Raw genomic sequence first — 27762 nt, forward strand, 5'->3', positions numbered from 1 at the left:
CAACCACAGGCTGCGGCGTCAAAGGTCCGCGCCGGAAAACCTGCAGCGGGGGCGACGGCTCGCGGGCTGTTTAGGGGGAGGTTTGAGTCTGTGTGCATAGATGAGTCTGTGTGGCTAGACTTGCCTGCGTGATTTTTTCGGCCGCCGCGCATGGCGAGGGATCTGATCGGGCCGGCACTGCCGCCCGGCTTCAAGGCCCTCGGGACCGCGGAGGGCGAGGAGCGGGACGCCAGCCCCGGTAAGCCGCGCGTCCGCTGCCTGCCGGGCCCCTGCCCCTTTTCCGCCCGGCCTCGCTCTCAGTGGAAGCCTGAGGCCTGGAGGGCGGGGAAGTGGGGTGGGCTCGGGCGACCCAAGCTGACTTTCCTTCCCAAGCCGTAGCAGTGGGGGAGGAGGCCGTGGGGGCCTCGGAGACGAGTTTCGGCCTGGTAACTACGATGATGATGTATTCCCGTTTAGCGCTAAGTGGACTCGAGGCTGTGCGAAACTGTCGATACACATTCAGTCATGTAACCCTCCGAGCAGTCGTGTAAGGTACAGATCTTGCGCAAAGAACGTCCAAACCTGTGCAAAAGTTTTATGAGACTGTTTGAGCCAAATTTTTGTGGACATGCCCCAAAAGCAAGATCTCAGCAGATTGAGAAAATGCCCTGGAGAAGGGCAGTTTTGCAGTTTTTTTGTTTTGTTTTTTGTTTTGTTTTTTTTCAGGTAGAGTGGGAGGGAGGGAGAGAGAGACATCGTGTGAGGGCCACATAGACTGGTTGCCTCCCCGCAGGACCCCAACCAAGGCCGGGGACCAAACCGCAACCGAGGTATGGGCCCTTGTCCGGAATGGACCTGGTGACTCTTTGGTCCGCAGAGTCCAGGCTCTAACCGCTAAGCCAAACTGGCCAGGGCTGCAGTTCTTTTAATGTATTTAGAATCAAAGGAGAAAATGTAAGAAAGGTACATGAAATCCACTAATGGTAGATTAAGGGAGTGGGGAACAAAGGGGAGCAATCTCTAGGATTGAATAAAAAGCGAAGTGAAGAAACATTTCTTTCACATTGGTAGGTACAGGATAGTTAATTAACATTTACAGTACATAAAGATGGTATTCAAGGAACAAGATAACAATGAGAGGTTGTGTGGTCTCTGGTGGTCCTATGTTCTGGTGCCTGCAAGTGTGCCTTTGAGGGGTCTAGAAAAGAAAACTACTCTACATTTTAAAGGTCTTTTATCCTAGATGCATAAGAACAATGGACCGGGCTCACTTAAGGTAAAGATTGACTCTTGCAAAGGAAGCTATAGGCCTGGGGTGTGACTACTTGCTAAGACCTGCCCAGAAGGAATTTGTGATCAGACCATCGTGAGTGGTTACTTTTGGTCACTGAGCTTATCAGGCCTGCCACGTGGCCCTGGTGACCTTGTAATGTTATTACATAGCCCCCTTTTTATTCACATTTCCATGTTATAATTGAGGACACTGAGGCCCAGGCTATTGCCCAGATCACACAGCTAGTGAGTGGTGGAGCCCTATTTAGAACAAAGCTGCTACTCTGTGTTTTACTGCCTTCTGATACTCAGTGTCTCTGGCTCTTGGAGAGGATACTTTGCTTGCTAGCCTGATCTGCTGTCCTAACTTCTAATTCTGTCATTGCATCTGACACACAGCCCAGTGCTCAAACCATTAGTTTCTGGCAGCTTCTCAATTCTCTAAGCTCCTTCCAGTTTTACTCTGCACTTTCTAACATATCGGGCAAACCTACTACCCCATCCTTGAAAGCCCAGCTAAAATGTCACTTCAGAGTAGCCTTTCCCAAGCTCTCCCAAGCATTGTCACACCTACCTCTTTACCCATGGGTTTTTTTCCTACTTAATTACATCATGTATTTAATACATTGTTTTGTTTGTTTATTTATTTTTTTATTTATTTTTATTGATTTGAAGAGAGAAGAAAGGAGAGGGGGAGAGAGAAAAAAAAACATTGACCGGCTGTCTCCTGCACACCTTCTACCAAGGATCAAACACACAACTTGGGCATGTACCCTGACCAGGAATCCAGCTGGGACATCTCAGTCCATGGGGCAATGCTCAGTCCACTGAGCCATACCAGCCGGGCTACCATATGCTCTTTATAAGGGGGGGAAAAACCATGAAATTGTTTCGGCAGTTATACCAACCAAAATTGTAACCAATGCAAAAATTGCAAGATGTCAGGGAAAATACATGTTATTGTTACATTTATAAGTTTGGGTATTAACATTTTTGTGAACCTCACAGTTATACTACACAAGACACGAATTCTTCCTTCCTAGAAATGTACACAAAGCAGAAGCAAATAAGATTAAAGTCCATAATAAATGATAGTCAGCCAGTGTTGTGAATTCAGAAGAGAAAGTATAAAATGTCAATTGGGGGTTCATTGAAAGAGTTGTGGTTAGTTATGACATACCCAAGAAATCTTTAGTTGCAGGACCAGCTCTACCACCTGATTATAAAAGCAGTAGTTCAGAGTCATCAGACAGCGATGAGGACAGTTCTTTGTACGAAGAAGGAAATCAAGAATCTGAAGAAGATGACACTGGTCCACCTGCAAGGTCAGTCACTTTTTTTTTTTTTAATCTTTATTGTTGAATGTATTACAGATGTTCCTTATTTTCCCCCCACTGACCCCCTCTTCCCCACTCTTGCCCCCTCCCGCCTTTTCCCACACTATTGTCTGTGTCCATTGGTTATGCATATAAGTTCTTTGGTTTATTTCTTCCCACCCCCCAAACCCTTTCCCTTTGAGGTTTGTCAGTCTAGCAATGAATTTGTACTTCTTAATCCCTTCACCTATTTCACCCATTCCCCCAACCCCCCTCCCATCTGGCAACCAACAAAATGTTCTCTGTATCTATGACAATGTTTCTGTTCTGCCTGTTCATTTTGTTTGTAGATCCCATTGTCGATATATATGTATTCATTGCCATTTTGTTTGTTCATATATTTTCTCTTTTTCTTCAAAAAGACCCTTCATCATTTCATATAATAACGGTTTGGTGGTGATGAACTCCTTTAACTTTTTCTTGTCTGGGAAATTCTTTATATGGCCATCGATTCTAAATGACAGCTTTACAGGATAGAGTAATCTTGGTTGTAGGTTCCTGCTTTTCATCACTCTGAATATTTCTTGCTACGCCCTTCTGGCCTGCAAAGTTTCTTTTGAGAAATCAACTGACAGCCTTATGGGAACTCCCTTGTAGGTAACTAACTGCTTTTCTCTTGCTGCTTTTAAGATTCTGTCTTTGTCTTGAACCTTTTGCATTTTGATGATGATGTGTCTTGGTGTGGGTCTCTTGGGGTTCATCTTATTTGGGTCTCTCTATGCTTCCTGGATATGTGTGTCTGTTTCCTTCACCAAGTTAGGGAAGTTTTCTGCCATTATTGTTTCAAATAGGCTTTCAATTTCTTGTCCTCGCTCTTCTCCTTCTGGCACCCCCAAGATGCGAATGTTGGCACACTTGAAGTTGTCCCAGAGGCTCCTTACACTATCCTCATTTTTTTGGATTCTTTTTTCTTTTTGCTGTTCTGCTTGGGTGTTTTTTGCTTCCTTATAATCCAAACCAATGGTTTGCTTCTTGGATTTACCTACTCTACTATTGAATCTGTGTAAATTATTCATTTCAGTTAATGCCTCCTTCATTTCTGACTGTGCATCCATCATTTCTGACTGGTCCTTTTTTATGCTCTTGAGGCCCTCCCTAAGTTCACTGAGGTTCTCACTAAGTTCATTGAGCATCCTTATAAGCAGTATTTTGAACTCAGCATCTGTTAGGTTGCTTATCTCCATTTTGCTTAGTTCTTTTCTTGGGGTTTTGTTCTGTTCTTTCATTTGGGACCTGTTTCTTTGTCTCCTCATTTTGGCTGCCTCCCTGTGTTTGTTTCTGTGTATTACTTAATGAGAGGTGTGGGGCTAGCTGAGACCAGATGCTGCCTGTTTGAAGAATTTAGGAAAAACCTGAAGCAGGATCCAAGACAGGCCAACTCTATGGTTAAGCAACTGGCAACAGCTTGGGTGGGCCTGAAAGTTGGGTGGGGCAGGGCCTCAGGGAATCACCAGGGCGGGGCTACTGGTTAGAGCCAGGTTGCTGGAGTCCCAGTTATGGGGACTGTTTGCTACCCCAGGGAAGGGCTCACCAAAGAAACAAAGGCCTGTGACAGCACATTTGTCCTGGAGAAAGCCCCCTCTCCATCCCTCGCTCCAGTGCCAAACAGCTCAGTTCTTCCCTGTATGTCTCTGCTGCCCCTCAAACTGCTTCCCCTCCAAGCTTAGAAGGAGTGAGTCCGGTAAGTCCGTGTGTGGGCCCTTTAAGGAGCTGCCTGGGGCTCCAGCCGCCTCAGCCTCCCTGAGCCTCAGTTCCCGCTGGTTTTTCCAGCCAGAAGTTATGGGGACTTCTCTTCCTGGCACTGGAACTCTGAGCAGGGCGTCTGGTGTGGGATGGGGAGCCTCCTGATTTTTATCCACCACATGTGGGTGTGGGATTAGCCCGTCTGGCCTCTGCCCCCCTACCAGTCTCGATGTGGCTGCTGCTTTAATTCTATAGTTGTAGGACTTCCGTTCAGCTTGATTTCAGGTGGGTTTGAATGATGGTTGTTCTGTAGTTTAGTTGTAACTTTGATGTGGTTGTGGGAGGACGCGATACCGTGTTTACCTACGCCGCCATCTTGACCGGAAGCCCTCAAGGTCAGCCTCTTTCTAAATCCAAGCTTCAAACCTGGTATACGGGTTGGCTGGAACAGATAGCTACTAAGGGGAATGTCACGTCTTCATTTGTACAACACAGGAAGAAATCATTTCATGTGACATTTCCTCATGAACTATAGCTTTTACAAAGAAATTTATTCTAGGAGTACATAGATGTCGCAATATCTAGAATTTCAATAAAATCTCATAGAATTTTTTCTTAAGGTATTGTTAAAGTGACGCAATATTCTTAAATTATTAAATTCGTATAGACTTTTTCCCTAAGATATTATTAAAGTGACATAATATTCTAAATAAATCATAGAATTTATTTTTTTTAAATTACATATGCAGTGTTTGTTTGTTTGTTTTTTAAATTAAATGATTTCCCTCTAGCCTTACCACAGGTTCTTGTAAATAATATGTTGAATCTTTATTATTAAGTAGCAAGGGTTTTTCTTGATGTATTTTAAAGATTATGAGACAAATAACAACATAAAACTCTTCCTTAAATGAGATTAAAAGCCAAAGTCAAAAACAGCTAGTAAGCAGACTGCTATTGGAAACTTCATTGAGTGGAAGCTTTAGCACCACAGAAAGTGTAGAAAATTGATATATTATTGCTGTAAAAAAGTAACCAATCTCTTAACTATTTTAGGCCAAAAATGAATTCCAGGAAAATATTTGTAGAAGACTGTGGTATTCCTTCTTTGTTTTGTTTTTCGTTTGTTTGTTTGTTTTTAAATCCTCCCCTGAGGCTACCTTCCGATAGAGTAGGAGGGGGAGAGAAAGAGAAACATCAGTGTGAGAGAGACACATCAATTGGTTGCTTCCCGCACAACCCTGACCAAGGCTAGGGACTGAACCACAACTGAGTTATGTGCCCTTGACTGGAATCGAACCTGAGACTCTTTGGTCTGAGGGCCAACACTCTAACTGCTAAGCCAAACCAGCCAGGGCCATTTTTTGGTGTTTTGTTTTGTTTTGTTTTGTTTTATTGTTAACTTGGCAAGATTAACTTACTTTTTCAGTATTTATACAACTAGTTGAAGTTAAAAACTAAAATTTCTGTGAAAATATTTTTGACATATACATAAAGTTACACTACTATGTTTCCAGAAAACAGAGGAGAAATCAAGATGATGATGATGATGATGATGATGAAGGATTTTTTGGACCAGCCCTTCCTCCTGGATTTAAAAAGCAGGATGATTCTCCTCCAAGGTGATAATGTATAATATTTCAGGGTAGTCTTTATGGTAGGCTGGGTGGAACATTATTCTTCTTTCCCCTTTCTGTAAACAGATAAGGTTGCACCCATAGTAAGTGGTAGACCTAGGATATAGGATAATGGTATTTGACTTTTAATCCAGACTTTTTTATTTCATATTTATATATGTATACACACGTATGTGTGTCTGGTATGGTGCCTGGCACAGAGTAAGCGTATAATAAATATTGATTCCTTTCTTCTTCTTGGAATTACAAAATTTTGAAATGTTGAATATGAAATTGCACACCCAATTATTTATAATTCATAACACTGAATACCAACATGTGAGAACAAGTTTTAAAGATAGGCTATTGTACATTTCATATTCAGAGTTTATCATCAAATTTGTCAGCTCCTAATTTTCAGAAATAACAGTGATAGACAGTCTACTGTCTTATTTCTGGATGGCCTCCAAGCTAATAATGATCTTTAAAAGGTCATTAAAAAAAAACAAACACAAATATGCAACAGAGACCCAAGTGTGGCCCTCAAAGCCTAAAATTTCCTTTCTGGACCTTTATAAAAATTTTGCTAAGAATATAATATGCCTTTCAAGAAAATAAGTATTTAGATGTATAGCAGTTTCTTTTTTGAGAATTGTGTTTTGGCAGAAATTAATAGGCGGTAGCATATAATGTAGGCAGAATCCTTTTACACAGCCATACCATGCCATGTTATATTCCTTTACTATATTTTAAGACTTCATGTACCAGTAATTTTATCTCCACAAATTCCCTGAGGCCAGAGAATTTAGCTGTAATTGCACTTGTAGATCTGCTAATAATTGTCCTCAAGAAAATATTCCATGTACTACTTTCTTATATCTTATGCTAACTATTTGTTTGTTTGTTTGTTTGTTTTATCCTCACCCGAGGACATTTTTTCCATTTTTTGTTCAGATAGAGGGGGAGGGAGAGAGAGGAAGAGAGAGAGGGAGAGAGAGAGAGAGAGAGAGAGAGAGAAACCGAATATCGATGTGAAAGGGACACATCGAGTGGCTGCCACCCATACCACCCAACCAGGGCCAGGGACAAACTGCTACCAAGTTATGTGCCCTTAGCGGGAACCGAACCCAGGTCTCTGGACCGCAGGCCGACGCTCTAACTGCTGAGCCGAACCGGCCAGGGCTGACAACTAGTTTGATCTTTCTAACAATGCCAAACTTCCCTGTTTTTTATATAAAAAGTTTTTTGCCTCCACGAGGTTATGAAATGGCTAGGATCTGTATCTTTAGTACTGTTTTTCCTCTGCCAGGAAGCCTGTCTGTGAGGCTCTAATTGAACACAGTGCAATCTGGAAAATTCAGCTTAGGACTTCAGTACCATCTTGGTTGGTAATACTGATACAGTGACATCTCTGGAAAAAGTATTAGTATGAAAGAATAAAGAAACTTAAAAGTATGAAAGAGTAGAAAATATCTTTTCTCTTATTTTTTCTATACAAAGTAAGCCTTTCTCTTTTTAAGACCTAGAATTGAAGCAGTTCTCCCTTCTGGACTGATGACATTTCCCTCAGAATGTAGCAATAGGGCAGCTTGAAAGAAAGTGAACTTTTCATCACGTAGACCAGGATTCAAACTCCAGCTCTGCCGCTTACTAATTTGTGTTGCTCTTGGGCTCTGTTTTGCTGACGTAGAAAATGGAGTGGCTTATACCTGGCAGGCTTATTTCATGGAAACAAAAAGGTGTGCTGATTGAAAATGTGCTTAGCATGGCACCTTTTCCTTTTTTCTCAAATGAACAATTTTCTTTCTTGTACACTTTGGGTTATTAGGACAAGGCTTAGATTTTTATACCACCTGGGCACGTGTAGCCATAAATTGCTTGACATCTGCTGTATGCATGTGCTATAAATTTCCTTCAAACTCAGTTTATATTTAAGTAGTTCTGACTATAATTACAGTGTCCCTAAGGTATTTTTCAGTGGACAGTGAAGATCAAGACTGAAAACCAAGGCACAAGATAGAAAAACATCTTCACAGGTTTTAGTCCATAGTAATTCTTTATTCTGAAAACTGCTTTTTTTAAGTCAAGGGAAAATGACCAATATACATTTTATTTTTCAGGCCTATGATAGGTCCTGCATTACCACCTGGTTTCATTAAATCTACTCAGAAAAGTGACAAAGGCAGAGATGATCCAGGACACCAAGTATCATCGTGTTTCAACTCTGAGGTTTGGAAAAAAATTTTAAATATTTGTATTGATCTTTTAGAGAGAGGGAAAAGGAGAGAGAAATGGAAACATCAATGTGAGAAACATCAATCGGCCACCTCCTGCATGCTCCCCCAGTGGGGATCAAGCCCGCAACCCGGACATGTGCCCTGACTGGGAATTGAACCAGGACCTCTCAGTCCATGGGACAGTGCTCAGTCCACTGAACACACCATCCAGGCTGGAAGTTTTTTTGTTAAAAGATAAGCTGTAACAAACTCAAGGCTTTACATAGCAATGACTACAGTTATTTGACTAAGATGTGATGTAAGACAGTCATATTCAGATTAATTGAGTATCATAGCATAAGTAGATAAATCAAAGCTTATTATTTTAGACCTGAGGTTTTATTAGAAAAACAATATGTAATGTTGGAAGGGTACTACCTATTCATTCTTCCCATCCTTGAAAGGAAGCTTCAAAGTGCTAGGAAATAGAACATGATGAAAATTTAAGGAATTGATGTAATTTTATCTAGAACAGAGAAAGCTGAGAAATTTTTAAATAATGATCTTCACCTTGGAATTAACTGTCTCCTGCCTAGCTCTGGTACCTGTATATAGCAGAGGCACTGGCGGACATGTAGTTTTTATGAAAACATAGATTGAATGATTTTGGAGTCAAGTGTGAAGACTGTTTTCTTGTTGGAAGCCAGGTGTTCAACCATAGCTGAGATTTGTGCAGTGCTTTATAATTTGTAATGCATTTTACTCACATATGTATATTACTTTTATCTTCTCTACGGCCTTATGATATAGTTATAATCACATCTTACATTTGCTAGAAACAAGAAAAATTGGGTAACGTACCCAAGACTGCATGGTTTGTACTTACTAAAGCCCCAGTTCTTAAGCCTTTAAATCCCCTGTTCACTCTTTTATTCTGCATTGCTTCCTGTATGCTTATCTTCACTGAGAATTCAACAGTTACACTGAGGTTGTTAAGAAAATACTATGCAGTGATTAAGATTATGAACTTCAGAATCATTTATTCATTGTTTTACCAATATTATAGAGCACTGCCCTGGCTGGTTGAGCTCAGCGGTTAGTGCGTCGGCCTGTGGATCAGAGAGTCCTGGGTTCGGTTTCCGCTAAGGGCACATACCTGGGTTGCAGTTTGTCCCCAGCCCCCATTGGGGTTGTGTGGGTGGCAGCCACTCGATGTGTCTCTTTCACATTGATGTTTCTGTCTCTCTCTCCCTCCCTCCCTCCCTCCCCCTTTATCTGAAGACAAAAATATATAATAGAGCTCCTACAGTGTGTGAGGCATATAGTCACAGAAATGAATCTGTCAACAAATTCTTTTTGTTCCTGCCTTCAAAGACATCCAGAATCCAGCCACTTCTGTTACCACCCTGGTCCAACTCAACGTCATCTTTCACCTGATTTATTGGTTTTTCATGCTTTAGTCTTTGTTCCTCTACTACCTCTTCCCAACACAGCAGCTAGAGTGGCCTGTGTGAAACAAAGTCAGATCATGTCACACTCTCAGAACCACAAACCACTCCTCCTCTCTCTTCATATAGCCAAAGTCTTCATAGGGCCCTCTACTACCCGGCCTCCATTAGCTCCCTGATTTTCTCTCTCATTCGGATCCAACCACACTGGCCTCCTTGCCATACCTCCTCAAGTACAGGGCTTCTACCCCCGAGCCTTTGTACCTGCTAAGTCTCTCCAAAATAGTCTTCCCAAGATATCTTGTGTCTTACATCCCAGACTTTTCATTTTTCTGCTGGAATATGACCTAAAATAGGTCATTTCTGACCTAATTTAAAACTGCTGACTCCTCTTCCCTTTACTCCTATCCCCTTCCCTCCTTCAATTTTCTCCATAGCATTTAACACTACCTAAGATAACCACTTATTTTACTGCTTCTTTTTGTTTACTACTGACCTCTCCCCACAAGACTGGGAGTCCGTTGAGGACAGAGATTTTTGTCTTATCTCCAGTAGACATTCAAAATATTTGCTGAATGAATGAATAAGTCAGACACAGTCCCGGCCCTCATCGCACACACAGTGTAGTGGGGAATATGTACAATAAACCATACTATCGTATTAGAGTGATTCAAAAGGGGAGACAAAATATAGTGGAGCTGTGGCAGGGAAATCTTATCAGAAGAAATGAGAAAAGGTCTTTTTCTCTGAGAAAATGTCTAAACTGAAGATTGATGAGTTGGAGCTAGCTTAGCAAAAAGGACAGGAAAGATTGTTCTAGAGAGTACCAATAGCTTATTTTAAGACAAAAAAGTGTGGAGAGGGAGAAAGTTAGGGTTCTAAATAATCTAGTATGGTTAGAGTGAAGAGAACCAGGAAAGGGGTAAGAGAAAGGGAACGAGGTAGGCAAGAACCACTCAAGCTTTGAATCCTGGCTGAGCTTAGTTTCATTATTAGCATGCAGGTCGTTATCTTACAGACTGTCATAAGGATAAATGAGAACAGTATGTATTCAGTTTATGATAGCTCTTTTTATTGTTACTGCTAATAGTAATATCACCACCTCCACTACTGATGCCTTGAGAGTGACTTGGAAGAGTATAAGGAATGCTTTCTATCTGAGTTGTTAAATATAGGAATAAATGACCAGAGGTACGACTTCAGCCCTATGGAAGACTGAGCTGACAGGTTCAGGCTTGGCTTTCCCCCCACATCACAGAGGAATGCTGGGGAAAAATAAGATAGCAGCATAGTTAATACATAGCTAAGCTTAGAAGAAAGAAAGGGAGCCCAACCAGTGTGGCTCAGTGGATTGAGCATCATCCCATAGACTGAGAGGTCCCAGTTTGATTCCCAATAAGGGCATGTGTCTCGGTTACAGGCTCAATCCCCAGTAGGGGGCGTGCAGGAGGCAGCCAGTCAGTGTTTATCTGTCACATCCATGTTTCTATCTCTCCCTCTCTCTAAAAAAATAAATTTTAAAGAAACTTATTTTAAAAAAAGAAAAATAAAGGGAAATCCATGGGAGCTAGTATCATTGAAAGAATTCAAAGCCAGAGCAGTAAACACAAGTTGCACAGCAGAGGGCCACAGTAGTCTTAGAGGAACCAGCCGTGAGCCCTGGAGGATTGGGCACAGGGGTGGGAACTGTAGGTTCAGACTCACTCAGGCAGAGGAGAGTGAATTGAGCCTGCTGAGTAAAACCCACAGCCTCAAAGCACTGCTCTGTCTGCAAAAAGAGTACTAGAGAAATGGAACCTACTGTCTTTAGGGAAGTTTGCTTCAATTTCGGGCCTTATCATACTATTTGTCCCACTTTCAAATCATCACACACACAAAAGGTGAGGGTATGTCTTTCCAACTGTCTATCTGCCTCAGAGAAAGAGGGGTAGGGATGGGGAAAGAAAAATAAATGTGGTAAAATGTTAGCAATTGATGTATTTGGGTGAGGATGCAAGGGTGGTGTACTTGTCTTGGCACTACATTCTTTCAAAATAAAATTTAAAGATGTAGCATAATTCAACTTTATTCACACCTGGAACTTGGTCCTAACTCACCTAGGCAGCAAATGGGTAGTTTATATAATTTCCCTAGTGGTATCTATTCCACCTTATCTGGCTACTCTTAGCAAAAGGGGAGGGGTGAAGGTGGTGTAGAGATTACACCATAGCATACCTGTTTAAGGTTCTCTTGGTTCTAAATTCTTTGTTTTGTAATTTCCCTTTCAGCCTTTTTCAAAAGACGCTTTTTGTTTTGTTTTCATATTCTTCTTCCTCAAAGAAAGGCTTCTCTTAGTCCCTCATTCACAACATATACTCCAGATTAAGGCATACGCAGTAATACTAATGGTTAACATTTGCTGAAGCACTTGCCACAAACCAGACACTGCAGAGTGCAACATAAACTCATATTTGCATGAATTAATTATCTTTGCATAACTGCATAAACTTAATTTAATCCAAATAACAATCCTGAGGGGTAGCGTGTCAGCTAGAATGCTTCTGCTATAAAGAAAATCCAACTTATAATGCAATTTTGTCTTAACCTATGTAGTTAGCAAATGGGTTGTTTGTATAACTTCCTGGCTGGTATAGGATCTATATTCGCAAAATGAAAGTGTGTTTCATACATAGTAAGAAGTCTACAGATGGGGTCATTCTAGGGTTTGTTAATTCAACAGCTTAATGAGATCATTGGTTTTTTTTCCATCTTCTCTATCATCTACAGTGTGTAATTCCTCTTAGGCTGACCCCTTTTTATGTCAAGAATCCTGCCAGAGTTCTAAGATGCACATGCAGATAGCAACGTCCAGACATAGAAGGGGATGGTCCCTGCCCTGTGTTCCTTGCAGCGGTTCTCTCTGTACCGCAGGCTGACACTCTAACCGCTGAGCCAAACCGGCCAGGGCCTTGCAGCGGTTCTCAACCTGTGGGTCACGACCCCCTTTGGGGGTTGAACTACCCTTTCACAGGGGTCGCCTAAGACATACAGTAGCAAAATTTAGTTATGAAGTAGCAACGAAAATAATTTTATGGTTGCGGGTGACTACAACATGAAGAACTGATTAAAGGGTCGCGGCATTAGGAAGGTTGAGAACCACTGCTTTATAAGAAAGAAAGCCTTCCAAGGTTTTCCATAGACCTCTTCTCAGATTTCTTTGGTCAAGACAAATGAGACCAAAGTGTTTGGCTTAGAATTATCAACATTTCCCCCCAGGAGTTAGAGAAAGTCAGCTTCATCCAATAACTACTCTGTTAAGAGACCACTAGTTTTGTTCATCCTCTTTGGAGCTGTGCTCTTCTCGGGAAACTGGGACCTTCTCTAACTCCTGGGGGGAAATGTTGCTAATTCTATGCCAAACACTTTGGTCTCAAAACCAAGGCCTAGAAAGGTTAAATAACAAGCCTGAGGTCATAGGGCTAATACAGTGGCAAATTGAGGCCTCGAAGCTCAGTCTAACTCTGCAGCCCAAACTAGAACCCAGTAGGGTACATAATGTCTATCATATTTCTGAGTAAAATAACTCACCTTTTTGTTTTTTAAAAATTAACTCTTCCGGGACACCAAAATTACTTAATACCTAGATTGAATTTGGGCTTATGATTCCAGCTTCTCGTTTTCAGTTTAGTGTGTTGGACCTGATTTTCTATTTGCTCCTCTATACAACCATTTAGTTAATGTCTCCCAACATCCCAGGTGATTTTTATTTCTAAAACCTTCAGGCATCGTCCTACCATGACATGCTGAAATTTACCTTTATAAAACCATCTTTTGTTAAGTAAAAATACCATTAGCTTATTCCATCATCTTAAACTTCAATACCATGTTAATATGTCTCTTATAGTTTTAAGAGTTCATTATATTTTTTATATTTGCTTATTTATGTCACAAAGTATTATATTTGTAGGGTGGTTATAAACTGTTTAAGATAATGTCTTCGACATCAAAGAGCTACTGTTGTAGAGATAAATTGTAAACACTTAAATCTTTAACAGTTGAAATAAAGAAAATAATAGAGGGGCTGCTGAGTTATAAATACTGTCCTTGATCTTAGAATATATGAATCTTAAACGCTAGTTTTATAATCGTGGACAAGATGTTTAACCTTTTGAAATATTAACTGAAGTTTCCTCAAAAAGAAAACAAATAATATTGCCATTTCACAGTGTTGTTATGAGGATCTAATTAGGCATGGTACACACAGTCCATAGTTACTGGGAGAGAGTATATGGTTTAGAGTAAGGCGCAAGACATCATATAATTATCTAATTCTTTGTACCAGTAGCAATTGCTATAAGGGTTCAGAGAAGAAACTACAAATAGAAAGGTACCTTTGAGTGGTTAGTAGGGAAAATGTAAACAGTACAAATGAACTCCTGATCCTGGCAGTAAGAAAAAAATAAGAAGAGGCTGCCTATCAGAGCTGGAGGACAAACATATTTTATTGTTCATCTTAATATGTCATTTTTTGGGACAAGGACTACTTGAAACCCTACTGTATATAGCATCTAATCCAGAGTCTTACATGAAAACCCTTTATTAAAATGATTTAAGAAATTGAATTCAGTAATTATAATATTGTTATATATTTGGGGTAAATGTCGTACTTGGGGAACCAAATTAACTCATTCCCGTTAGCATTTGTGAAATGCACAGCATTTCTGTTTTCAGTGGAATTTCCTGAATCATAAAAGCTTACAAGAGTGTCTCACTTGTGTGCTTCTTACTCCAAAGAGCTCTTTCTGAACCAGGAATGCAGAGAGTTTCAACTCGTGCCATCTCTGACCTATTGGTAATAATGACCTAGAATATCACTTTGAGAAGAATTGTGAGGCCGCCACTGTCCACCAGGAAGAGAGCTGAGATTAATTTAACCTCCTTGGAACGGGAGGTAGGACAACCCACATGCCATGGGTTTGTCATCTCTGTACTGTGCACTAGAGGAAGGCACGGCAGGCATCCTTGTTGCTCAGCAATTAGCTAGCAACATAGTTTGCTTTTTTGTTTTATTGTCTCTAAGTTATCAGATTCAGTTAAATTTTAAGTAATTTTGCATCATTTTCTATAACCTCTTGGTTTAAAGGTAATGTCTTCTTTCAAAAGGAAACAAATAGCAGTGACGATGAGGACATTGTTGGACCAATGCCTGCGAAAGGACCAGTTAACTATAGTATAACAACAGAGTTCGAAAAAAGGGCCCAGAGAATGAAAGAGAAACTGACTAAAGGAGATGATGTAAGTTTTAAATATGCTATATGCTGAGAAATAGACTAAGTTAAAAATCTAAATTTTAAAACTAGACATTAAAAAATACATATACAGAGTGGGGTAAAAGTAGGTTTACAGTTGTGAGTACACAAAACATGTTTTTTTGTATTTTTTATCCTCACCCGAGGATATGTTTATTGATTTTAGAGCGGAAGGGAGAGAGAAACATTGATCAGTTGCCTCCTATAGTCGCCTCAACTGGGGGTCAAACTGCAACCTAGATATGTGCCCTGAACAGGAATCGAACCTTGCGGTGTATGGGATGACACTCCAACCAAGGAGCCCCACCATCCAGGACTGGTTTATTCTTGTATTCTTATTTATTGATTTTTAAATTATTTTCCATACGAACAACTGTAACCCTACTTTTGCCTCACCCAGTAGAGAGAAAATTTTGGAGCTGGGTAACCCAGAGCTGGGAAAGGAAAGACCGCAGATTTGCCTGAGTGTTTTAGTGTGGTAAAGATAAAGTCAAAGGAACAGTAAACTAGATGAAAATATTTGTGACACATGTGATAAAAACATCATTTCTTTCTATTAAATCCTTTTTCTTAAAGTCTGTTACTTAACTTTAAAGCCTCAACTGGGAAACATAGTCACTTATGACAGTATTTTACATGCACGTGCACTCTTTCCAGGTTTTTTTTTAAACTTTTGTTTCTCTGAAAGGATTCAGCCAAACCAATTACAAGGGAGTCGTGGATGACTGAGCTTCCTCCGGAACTGAAAGCCTTTGGTCTTGGGCCCAGAACTTTTAAGAAGAGAACCGATGACAAATCTGGAGATCGATCAGTCTGGACAGATACTCCAGCTGACAGGGAAAGGAAGGCCAAGGTGAAAGTGTGTGTTTGTGTATTTCTGTCCGTGTTGGCTCTATTTTGAAAAGACATAAGGCAAAATTATTTAAATTATGATTCAAAAGGGAAAATACAGATTTCCCCATGAAGGAAAGTTGGAAGGAAGGAAAGTGACATCAGTTTCTTACTATTTCCCAATAAATTGTATCAGAACACCCTGGGGCATCGGTTTATTGATCTTATTTTATAGGAGAAGCTAACCTCTATGAGGTCGATTTTTCTGGAATTACAGTGCTGGTAAGTGATGAGCAATAATTCTATTCTAGAACTTTCTAACTCCAGAACTGGTCCTTATACAGCATCATACTATTACCATGACAGGGTAGCTTTTAAAATATCTTGGGGAAAAAAGCCACAGATTAACCTAGATAAATGATGCATAAAGACTCATTTTACTATCAAGATAGGCAAGAAGCACTTCAGTGCTAAATGCTGTATGTTCTCACTTAACGTGGAATCTAAATAAAGAACAAGTTCATGGATATAGAGAAGAAATTGGTGGTTGCCTGAGGTGGGGGGGTGGACAAATGGGTGAAGGAGGTCAAAAGGTGCCGATTTCCAGTTATAAAATGAATAAGTTCTGGAGATGTAATGTACAGTATGGTGACTATAGTTAATAACACTGTACTGCATATTTTAAAGTAGCTAGGAGACTAAATATTGAAAGTTCTCATCACAGGGGGAAAAAATTTGTAACTATAGTGACGAATATTAACTAGATTTATTGTGGCGATCATTTTGCAATACATTACAAATCATTATATTCTATACCTGAAACTAATATAATGTTATGTCAGTTAGACCTCAGTAAAAAAGAAGCACTTTCATCAACACATTAAATAATTTACAAAATATATACCCAAAAAAAAGTATGCATAAAATACATTATTTTTAAATTGTCTTTTGAATCTTTTCTGTTTATTATGAAATACACCGTTGTAAATTAGGAGTTGGACCAGTGTCCCCAGCACTACTCCTTAAATTTACCCCATCCAAAGGTTTTAATTTTCTTAAGGTATCCCATTCAAATCTTAACTGCTCTCCTAATAAACCTTATGCTTACAGCTTTATCAGTTCTGACTTAAACAGTTGCACACTTAATTCATTCCCCTCACTCTGTTTATCTTGTTCATTAGTAGCTAGAATTATGAGGATTCCTGTTTTAATTCCATAACTATAAATTGTGTTATAAGCATTCTGTTGCAGGTAATAGGAAAATAAGAAAGCTCCCTCAGGAGCTTTTATTTTAGTGGAAAACTGCTTGTGAAATAGTGTCATCCTTAAAATGTGGATAGTATGTTGAAGTCGTCACATTTTAGCACCCTACCCTGAGTGTGGTGGCATCATGAGTTCTCTGTTGCCCTGAAGATGAAAGGGGATCTGAGAGCTGTCATAGGGAGGTGAAGTGCACCAACATGCCAGGGGCAGAAGAGGCAACAAAGGATGTGGTGGAAGACCTGTCTAATCTTTCTTAACTGGTCTCTTATAAAAATAATATACTATTAGCATGTTTATAATTTAGCCGTTAACGTTGTCTCCAAAAACACAATTAATTCCCTTACATATGTGGACTTTTTGTATGTGCTGCATTTACTTAGGCACTTTTCTGTCCTCCTTTTCCTCATTGTAGATGAATAGATGTCTAGCTTATAGCCAGATGTGTAGGGAATCCTCTTTAGAGGAAGGTACTAACAGGAAAAGGCAACACATAAAAACGAGTCAGTACAGTCTGAATGTAAGTGTGATTGTAGGCCCTGTGACTGAGCTCTTTAGATCTGGTCCTTCTTTTCAGGGCTAAGAATGTATTTTTCAGTGTTTACAGTGGACTCAAGGGATTTACAGTACCTATATTACAACGGATAGTATCACGGACTTATACATATTTGTGGTGCAGACTATATATTGTCACAGCTATTTGTTTTCTGATATTTTTAATCCTGTGTAAAGTTCACGACTAATATTTTATTTTTGTAACAGATCTTAGTCCTTTTTTTAAAATTTCCTTTTTAATATGTTCTCTTCACCACTTCCTCTTACTTTTTTATATTTGATTCTGCAGCATACATTGCCCATATCACTAATGTTCTCACATTCACTTAGCCAACATTACCTAAAAGAAGTAAAATTGCTCTTCAGAAAGAAAGAGAAGGATGATACATAGGTTAATTGGTTAAGATCTGTTATGTTCTCACCTCTCAGTCTTGACTAGATCTATTAACTCTTAAATGATCAGGTTTTTGTCTCCATCTACCATAACATCATTTTTCTCTGAATATTTACAAGTAGAAGCATCTGTTTTCTGGGAAATGTTTTAAGGAAAAATAAGACTTGAGCTATTCCCATGTTTTTAACATACTTTATTAAATACAACATTGTCTTAGTCCATTATTAAGATTAAAATTGTATAAGAGCCTCATTGGTTTTCTTAAGTAAATAGCAACAATATAAAAAATATGCTTTGAGCCCTGGCCAGTTTGGCTCGGCAGTTGAGCATCAGCCTGTGGACCAGAGAGTCCTGGGTTCGGTTCCCTCTAGGAGCACATACCACAAAAAAATATATATATATGCTTTGAAAACAATGGTTTTCAATTTTTTTTTTTCTAACTAAAATTTGTTGGAAATGGACCTAAGTACATACTTCATTTTTGTGTGTGCTATGGTAAATGGTTGTTTTTTATGTTCATTTCAAATTCCAGGTGTTGATGCCGGTATATTTTGTATGTTGGCCTATGTTCTACAACTTTACTGTACTTATTAGTTTGAGGAGTTTTTCTGTTGATTCCTTGGGGTTTTTCTACATAGACAGTTTGTCATCTGTCAATGTAGTTTTCTTTTTCTTTTTCAATCTACACCTTTTATTTCCTTTTCTTAATTCATTCCCTCAAGAGTGATTTTCAAGTTTTGAAAACAAAATGCATGATTTTTTGAGGCCTTATTTTATATTTTACTTTTCATTATTGTTTGTCAGACTCATGTCTGAGTTCAAGAAATAGGTGATTCTGCCCTGGCCGGTTTTGCTCAGCGGTTAGAGCGTCGGCCTGCGGTCCAGAGAGACCCGGGTTCGGTTGCCGCTGAGGGCACGTACCTCGGTTGCAGTTTGTCCCCGGCCCCAGTTGCAGTTGTGTGGGTGGCAGCCACTCGATGTGTCCCTTTCGCGTTGATATTTCCCTCTCTCTCTCTCTTCCTCTCCCTCCCTCCCACTCTATCTAAACAAAAAATGAAAAAATGTCCTCAGGTGAGGATAAAAAAAAAGAAATAGGTGATTTTTCCAGTTAGTTGATTAGATGGAGTTGTGGTTGTTGGGTTTTTTTTTCTTGTTTTTGGGAAAATCTTAGAATACTAAGACCTCTTATTGTGTATATTAACATTTCTAGTGGCAAGAGTTTCAACAAGTCTGGCTTAGTTTTATCTCTAATCACTCATTCTGACTAAAAATAAAGATATTTATTTTTTTATTTTCTCTTAATTATATGGTTCGGTAATGTGTTATCTGCGTTCGTTCCTCAGGAGACACGAGAAGCAAGGAAGTCATCCAGTAAGCAGGTTGAAGAACATGTCTTGTCAGGAAGGGAGAAACGATTGGCTGAGCAGGTGTCCTCATACAATGTAAGTCAGAGAATAAAATATTCAACCTTTAACTTTTTTCTATCTTTTAATGTTCCTCATTTTTTCTTTTTCTTGTTTCTCTTTCTTTTACATGTCTGAACTCTGTTGTGTATGTATTTATGTAAAATCCTTTTGTATAGGGTTTTTTAATGTATCTTATGTAATATTCTTAGTTAATTTTTTTACTTAAATCATATATCAGAAATTTAATTCCTAGAGATTGGTAGCATGTGATCAGAAAGTAAGAGCCCTACTAACTCCGAGAGAACCTCAATTCATACAATTTAAATTATAAGCACATGTGGAATGTTTGACCTAAAGATTTAAATGTGGGAAAAAATGTTTTTAAAATATGGTTCAATCAAAATTTATAAACTGAATAGTCAGTATTCATTTGACATATCATTATTTTGTTATATTCTTTTACTAGAGAAAAATAAACTGGTGTTCCAGCTCAAAGAATAAACATCAGTCATTGAACACATTGGCCCATGAAAAGTGTTCAGGTGTTCAGGAAAATTACCTTCTGTTCCCAAAATATTAGTTAACAAATATTTCAGAAACATTACAAATATAATGAGAATGATTTACTGGACATATGTAGACCAGTACCACAAACAGTGAAGCACACCTGAAACATTTTTTTTTTAAACTGACCAAAATCTCAACCTCCATGAAATATTTATGAAAACTGATGAGTTCTAAAGTCACATGTCAACAAAGTGAACGTCACAATCATTCAAGCTGTATTCCCTGACTACAGGGAATTTAAGTTAAAATTCAGATAACTTAAAAGTCTTATACAACAAGAAATTAGAAAATTCTTAAATTTAAACTTTGCATCAAAGAAGACATAATAATGAGGTTAGAGAATACCTAAACCAGGCCCGGCCAGTGTGGCTCAGTGGTTGAACATCGACCCATGCACCAAAAGGTCGCTGGTTCAATTCCTGGTCAGGGTCTGATCCCCAGTAAGGGGGTGGGGAGGTTATGCAGGAGGTGGCCAATCAATGTGCCTGCTCATCACTGTTCTCTGTCATCGTTGTTTCTCTCTCCCTCTAAAAATAAGTAAAGAAAACAAAATTAAAAAAAAAGAAAAGGCAAATACAGTCATCCCTCGCCACTTCGTGCTTCAACGGTGCCCATCAAAGAAAAACCAGACTGTCTACAATGAAATACTACTTAGCAATAAAAAGGAACAAATTACAAATATGTGTGACAACATTGGTGTTCTCAAATCATTGTGCTGAGTGAAAAAGTCTTGTATAAGACTTCCTACAGCCCTGGCCAGTTTAGCTCAGCGGTTAGAGCGTCGGCCTGGGGTCCTGAGAGACCCGGGTTCGGTTCCCGCTAAGGGCGCGTATCTCGGTTGCAGTTTGTCCCCGGCCCTGGTCGATTGTGCAGGTGGCAGCCACTCGATGTGTCCCTTTCACATCGATGTTTCTCTTTCTCTCTCTCTGTTCCTCTCTCTCCCCCTGTTCCTCTCCACCCCCCCCCACTCTACCTGAACAAAAAATGGAAAAATGTCCTCGGGTGAGGATAAAAAAAAAAGACTTCCTACACAAATCCTACTCTCTGATTCCATTTACATGAAGCTCTACCATATGCAAATCTATGGTGGAAAAAGCACAGCACTGGTGCTGGAGTGGGAATGTGGGGATTGAGTGGGAAGGGGCGTACGGAGCTTACTAGGGTGATGGAATTGTTCCAGATCTCGATAGGAATTTGAATTTTAAAATTTAGTCAATGTAATATTAAGATTTGTGCATTTCAGTGTGTATAGATTTACCTTTAATTTGCATGTAATGATTTGTGCAACTGACTTTAAAATACATAAAAAAATTAGGGTTTTAATCTCATACTGAAATTCTGCTTACCTATGAGATACACTTTTCAAAATATTAATATAGTTTTAAGACAACCACCTTATAATCCTTAGGTTTTTTGGGGGGGGGGGTTTTTTTAATCCTCACTCAAGGACATTTTTTTTTTTTTTGCATTTGTCTTCAGACAGAGCAGGAGAGAGAGAGAGAAACATCGATGTGAGAGAGACCCATCAACTGGTTGCTACCCACACGACCCCAACTGGAGCCTGGGACAAACTGCAACCAAGGTACATGCCCTTAGTGGGAACTGAACCCGGGACTCTCTGGTCCACTGTCCAACGCTCTAACTGCTGAGCCAAACTTAGTTTTGATCAGTTGAACACTATTTAAAATATTACCATGAAGAGAAAATAAAAAACAAGCTAGAACCTTAGCATGAATTTTCAAAAGTTACTATACACTATCCCATTTAACATAAATTACTATGGCTTTTATAAATTTTTATAAAACACGTTTTTGTTAAATGATTAAGTTGGGTAAATCAGCAAATTGGTGGTTTAGCAAATTGATCTCTACATGAATTGGTTTTCAGTGTGATTTTTAGTGAATTGTCTGTGTCTAGGTATTTTTACTATTGTTTTTTTTAACAGTCCTAGTAGTAGTTTGGTCATGTGTGTCACAATGTACAAATGATGCTGAACCAGACAGTACACCTGAAACAACAGATAGAACAAATTTGAGACCTTGAATTGTTTGAATTGATTATAATAGTCCAGTGATTTGATGTATTTCCTGTCTTCATTAATGTTTAATTTACTAAAACAGATACTCCCTGACTTTCAATGGGGTTATATCCCAATTAACCCATCGTAAGTTGACAATATCATTTAGTCAAAAATGCATTAATACACTTAACCTATCAAACATCACAGCTTAGCCTAGCTCACCTTAAATGTGCTCAGAACAAGTACATTAGCTTACAGTTGAGCAAAATCATCTAACACAAAGCTTGTTTTATAAGTGTTGAATATCTCATGTAATTAATTATGCATATTGCTTTCACACCACTACAGTCGAAAATCGTAAATTGAAATATATGTCGGGAACTGTGTATTGAGGATCAGTACATTAAAGTCTGCCATCTTTATTTCTCCAGTTTCGTTTGCTTTTTGTTACCTTTTGTACAGTTTTGCTCACCCTGTTTTTCAGTAGGGGCTCTGTATAAAGTAAGGCATCTACAACTTCTTTTTTTCTCACACCTCCTCCAAACTTTGTTCTGTTTTCTCCAGCTTTTTTTTTTATATCTTCAACTTTCTCTTCCAACTCTTGAGAGGCTGTCTAGACACCTTCATTATTGTTATCTCATTAATGAATTATTATTTTCCCATTAATAGGGAAAGAGGAAAATGTGGAGAAATAGTGCTAAAAGATGTAGTTTTTATAGTAGTGTTTTTGTATCTACATATTTATATATATTTGTATTACATTAAAGTTTACCATCCTAAAATTAACCCCACTCCACTTCTCTGTTGTGTTATTGTTCTCTGTTCTGTCTGTTAATACCAAACTCCCAGAAAGAATGATCTACATAGTGGGTTGTGCATCTGATGGGTACCCTGTATAAGAACCTGGGTGATTTTTTAAAGTGCAGGTTGCTGAGACCCACAGTTCACAATTATCATTCACTAAATTGACAGTAGGGCTCAGGAACCTATTTCTGTTCAACCAGTCAGTAATGGAGAACAGAGTCTTCAAGTGTTTCTACTTGGTGTCCCATAAAAGAAACTTTACTTGACATCTGAAATTTTTCATTGTTTCAATAGTTACCAAAGATGAATTTTTAGCATATTATAATTACTCTAGTAAATGTTTCAAATGGAATTTAAATACTATCTCAATTCAATATGTATTATTATCTATTAAAAATATAAATGAACAAGTGCTTCCTTAACAGTTGGAAATATATTTCATGCTTTTTTCTCCTTGAATTCATTTTATTTCTCTTCTGCCACAGAGTTTTATCCTAATGGAATTTACTTTTATGATTATATTTGATAAGTCCTATTTTACTGTAACAAACATGTATACATAAATTGAAATTGAAAACTTTTTTTCAATTTGTCTCTTAATGTTTACACTTCTTTTTACTTGTGGAGTAAGTTATAATTTCAGTTGACCAAAACAATGTAAACATATTGGAAATTTTGATAAATAGTTTTTAAATGTAAAAAACTGAAATGTAAATTTAATTTAATCTCTTAAAGACCTTTTTTCCAGTTAGTTTCTGGTCTTTCGATGAAAGTTGCTAGAATAAGACAAGTTTAAGTATCAAATATGTTCTTTTGTTTATTTGGGGGGTTGTTTTATTTTGTTTTATTGAGAGAAAGTGGGAGGAAGAGAGAGAGAAAAACATCAGTCAATTGGTTGCCTCCTGCACATACAACCTGGATATGTGCCCTGACTTGGAATCAAACCCGTGACTCTTCAGTGCATGTGACAACACTCAGCCAACTAAGCCACACCAGCCAGGGCTGTTCATTTGTTTCTGTAGTTAAGAGTTTTATAGTTAAGAGTTAAGAAACCATGTGTACATAAAGAAGTGGATGAGATGGAACACAATTTGTTACAGCAATGTAATTCAGTTCTTTAATCAATTTCTGAGTTATTTACTCTAATCTCATAGTGATCTATTAAAAAGTTAATCTTTCTCGATTATCAACTATCAACTTCAATTTTTTTTAGATAAAGTGGAAGGGAGGAAAAAGGAGAGAGATAAACATCGATGTGAGAGATACACATCGATTGGTTACCTCCCACACAACCCTAACAGGGGTTGGGAATCGAACTTGCAACCCAAGTACATGCCCTTGACCGGGAATCAAACCCACAACCCTTTTGTCCGAGGGCCAACGCTTTCTAACACTGAGCCAAACTGGCCAGGGCTCAACTTCAGTTTTTTTCACATTTTTATTCCATTAGTTCATTTTTCTTATTCTCTCTTTCCAAATCTGTATATTGAGAATTATCATATTTAATTTATATAGATATCATGAAGATTGCAATATAGTAAATACTCAGTAAATCTTAACATTTCTTGGGAGATTCTTATGTACCCACACTGTACTAAATCCTTTGTGTTCATTAGATCATTTAACTCCTCTCTTCACCCAAATATTTAAAAATTATTACCGTTATTTTATTAAATGGTAGTTACTAGTACCATTTTACAGCTGAGAAATTGAGGGCTTAACTTGCTTAAGTTGACTTGACTTGCTTAAGGTCACCAGTGTTAGAAACAGTAGGACCATCATTGCAACCCAAATTTTTCTGAATTCAGAACTTAAGTTATTAGCTATTTCTCCATGCTGTACATATTGACAACCTGGTGTTTTGTTTTTTTTGTTTTTTTACCATTATTTGAATTTTTTTTACCTGTTTCATTAAAAATTAAGAACTGGAAAGTACTGGAGTTGCAAATCAATTTGTTTCTAAAAACTTTACCAAGATTTATTTATGAAATTAGAAGGATTGGGAAAATGGAAATGAAAACTTAAATATTTAGTAATATAGCATCTTTTGTACATTTGCTAAAAATTTATAGCTCCAGATTGGGCTCATTCATTTATAAGAAATAACTACAACATAACCTAATTGACAAAGTCAGTTCTGGTCGTCAAATCAACCAAGTCAGACTTACTTTCTGTCAGAAAGTTTGACTTCATTTTCCCACTCAAACAGATGTGTTAATGGTCATTCTTATAACACTGCTGAATTCTGAACAGGGTTGGTGGATACCAGGAGTTTGTCTCTTGCATGAAATAAGATGCTACCACCTTCAACATTTCTTACCACTGCCTTGTTATTTGGCTTTCACTGGACTGTCTTCATGAGAGTCTTTGCTCTCAAGTACATTCTTTGACAGGGCAGGGCCTGGAAGAGAAGAGGTATGTTAAGCAAAAATTGTTCTTTCTTCCATTGCCCCACTCTTTAGTATATTTTAACTCAGAACATTCCAACAAGAGCCAAAACACCCATTTCGAAAGGACATTACACTCTTAAGAGAATTGTGTTTAAATCAAAAAGGACACAGAGCTCTTCCTTGATTAGAGGAAGTTTCACTCATACTAGTATTTCAGATTTTTTTTGTTTGATGCCCTGGAGACTTGCTCTCTTACACAGTATTCTGTAGTAAGATGCTGAAAGTCCTCACCTTTGCTACATAGGAAGAGGCTATAAAATAAGGGGAGACAGTAACCCAAGATGCATTACTGGGCAAATCAATTTTAAATAAGCCTACCTGAAGAAGTTGAGAATCATGGGTGGCTAACCTTAAAATTATCCATGCCTTTATACCATGTGGAATCCATTCTGTGTAGCCCCTAGGGACACATGTACCCCAGTCTGAAGGCTGCTAGTCTGTACTACCTGTATCTACTCCTGCAGCTCCCTCCCTGTTTCCTCCATCCAGGGCCATTCTGTCTTTTACTTAAATCAGGACCTAAAGGTTTATAATGAATCTCTAATTTATGAAACCAATTGCCTTTGCTCGGACCTCATCCTTTGATATATATGTTAAAATGTGAACACCTGCCCCAACTAAGAAGGAAGAAAATGTCTCCAGATTGGGCTCCAGGTAAGAGAAAGAACTGAAAGGAACAAAAAGTCTTGTGTAGGGACTATGCCAGCGTATCCTGCACAGGCCTTGAATTGTGTCCCCTCTGTGCCATTATTTTCTGGTTTGCCCTTATTTTGCTTCAGCCTGGCTGTGCCCTTCCCTTCCTAGTCACTTGGGTAGGCTTCAGGGACCAGCACATCCATAGAGCTTTAAAACCAGGCTGCCAAGTGAGAATGAAATTGCTCTTTCTTTGTCGCCCATTGTCTTGATTTGGACTCTAACTTTGAAACATCACACAATGCTTTTCTTTATGATTGTTTTAACATTTGCTTCCTTTCTGTCTTGCTCTTTTTGTGTGTGGCATGTAGTTAGTAGATGTCTTCATTTTGGCTTAATTAAATTAGCCTCTGATACATGTTTTCTCATAGATGCTGTCTTGGATTTGGAAAATTCTATTGGGGTTTGTAGATAGCCCTCAATGTTCACCATTACTATGCAACTGTTTCACTATCATGTTCTGTCGATAATCTATACCAAATAAGATTTTTATTTCTACTCTCTTACTTTCCCCAGGAATCAAAAAGATCAGAATCTCTTATGGACATTCATCAAAAAAAAATAAAGAATAAGGCTGCTGAAGATAAAAATAAGCCCCAAGAAAGAATACCATTTGACCGTGATAAGGATCTCAAGGTTCATCGGTTTGATGAAGCTCAGAAAAAAGCCCTAATAAAAAGGTCTAGAGAATTAAACACAAGATTTTCACATGGCAAAGGCAATATGTTTTTATAAGTAAGTATATTTCAGTGAGATATATTTTTATATTGATAAATTTGAACTTCCCTAACAAATTTTGTCTATAAATAATTATGTACAAAAATCTCTTTCCTTTTATAATAAAGTGCATTATAAATCCTGCAAATCTTTTTTATAAGTAAACTGATTTTTTGAAAATTTAGCCTTTTAGGCTTAAAAATGTGGTTTATGGAAAAGTAGCCTTGTCCTCATAATAACCTAACAGAGTATCACTATTAAAAATGCTATAATAAAAGTTTAGTTTATGAGAAATGGAGAGTGTAAAGAATGAAGAAAGGAGGTTTTTTAGTAGTCTTATGTTAAATAAGATCACAATAAAAAATGTTCACTGCTTTTGCAGGTTCTAAATAAAAGGTTCAAAACCATCACATCATTTATAGTCCAAACTGACAAGGGTTCATAGTGGTGATTTAAGAATTAACTCAAAAACTAATGCTACTTCTTAAAAATATGATTTTTTTTTAATGGTATGAAAATCTACATTCATAATAAAATGTAGCTTTAAGGAAAATACAGTCAAAGTTAGAAATATTTTCCAACTTACTGAATTTTCTTATTCTTATTCAGGGGGATCTCTCTGTGCAATGAAGATCAGTTGAAGAATACTTTTTATCTGTCTGTCCACTTTATTCCTTCATTCTAAATTTCTTAAGACTAGAGATTACTTTAGTCTTAAAAACCATATAAACTCACCTTGTTCTGTGACCTGTAAAGTCACACAGAAACATAAAATTGGTGTTTCTTATGTAGAATAGGTTATGTCTTTGGCTTCTGAGAAAGTGTGGGCTTTTCTTCAACTAATTATTCTGAGGATTCCCCCTGCCACGCCTTAATTTTTGTGATGTCTCACAAGTGTTCCCTCAGACCTGGTCAGGACTGTCCACTGAATCTCTGCCACAGCCTGGACCTCTCCCTCAGATGTACCAGCCTGCCCTGGAGCCAGTGTGCCAGGTCCTGCCAGTCAGTCCGGGACTTTGAAATTGTTCAGGTATTCCCTTTCAACTGCAGCTGGTGAATACAGAAGATTCAGAGCTTTGACTGTTTCATAAATGGTTTGCTTGTTTGGGCAAACCAGGGCTTTTTATTTGTTGTTTGGGGGGGGTTGTTTTTTGGTGTGTTTGGGGTTTTTTGTTTATTTGTGTTTTTAA

The 27762-nt window shown here is 38.3% G+C and overlaps 1 protein-coding gene across 4 annotated transcripts; it reads left to right on the plus strand.

Annotated features, from left to right (window-relative positions):
- Positions 1 to 60: 60 nt before the first annotated feature.
- GPALPP1 (GPALPP motifs containing 1) lies at positions 61 to 27762 on the plus strand. 4 transcript variants are annotated; one of them, XM_036250529.1, is made up of 9 exons: positions 66 to 238; positions 2447 to 2576; positions 5825 to 5929; positions 8044 to 8152; positions 14730 to 14861; positions 15564 to 15734; positions 19259 to 19357; positions 26372 to 26590; positions 27182 to 27754. In XM_036250529.1, exons 1-8 carry the CDS (start codon positions 151 to 153, stop codon positions 26588 to 26590), a joined length of 1053 nt encoding a protein of 350 aa, XP_036106422.1. In that variant the 5' UTR covers positions 66 to 150; the 3' UTR covers positions 27182 to 27754. The 4 variants fall into 4 exon arrangements, with proteins under 4 accessions (XP_036106425.1, XP_036106422.1, XP_036106423.1 ...); XM_036250530.1 differs by having other exon boundaries at positions 27468 to 27752; XM_036250531.1 differs by having other exon boundaries at positions 70 to 238; positions 15564 to 15728; positions 27182 to 27752.

This window comes from Molossus molossus, unplaced genomic scaffold (assembly GCF_014108415.1).
Source record: "Molossus molossus isolate mMolMol1 unplaced genomic scaffold, mMolMol1.p scaffold_m16_p_9, whole genome shotgun sequence".
Classification (NCBI taxonomy): Eukaryota; Metazoa; Chordata; class Mammalia; order Chiroptera; family Molossidae; genus Molossus; species Molossus molossus.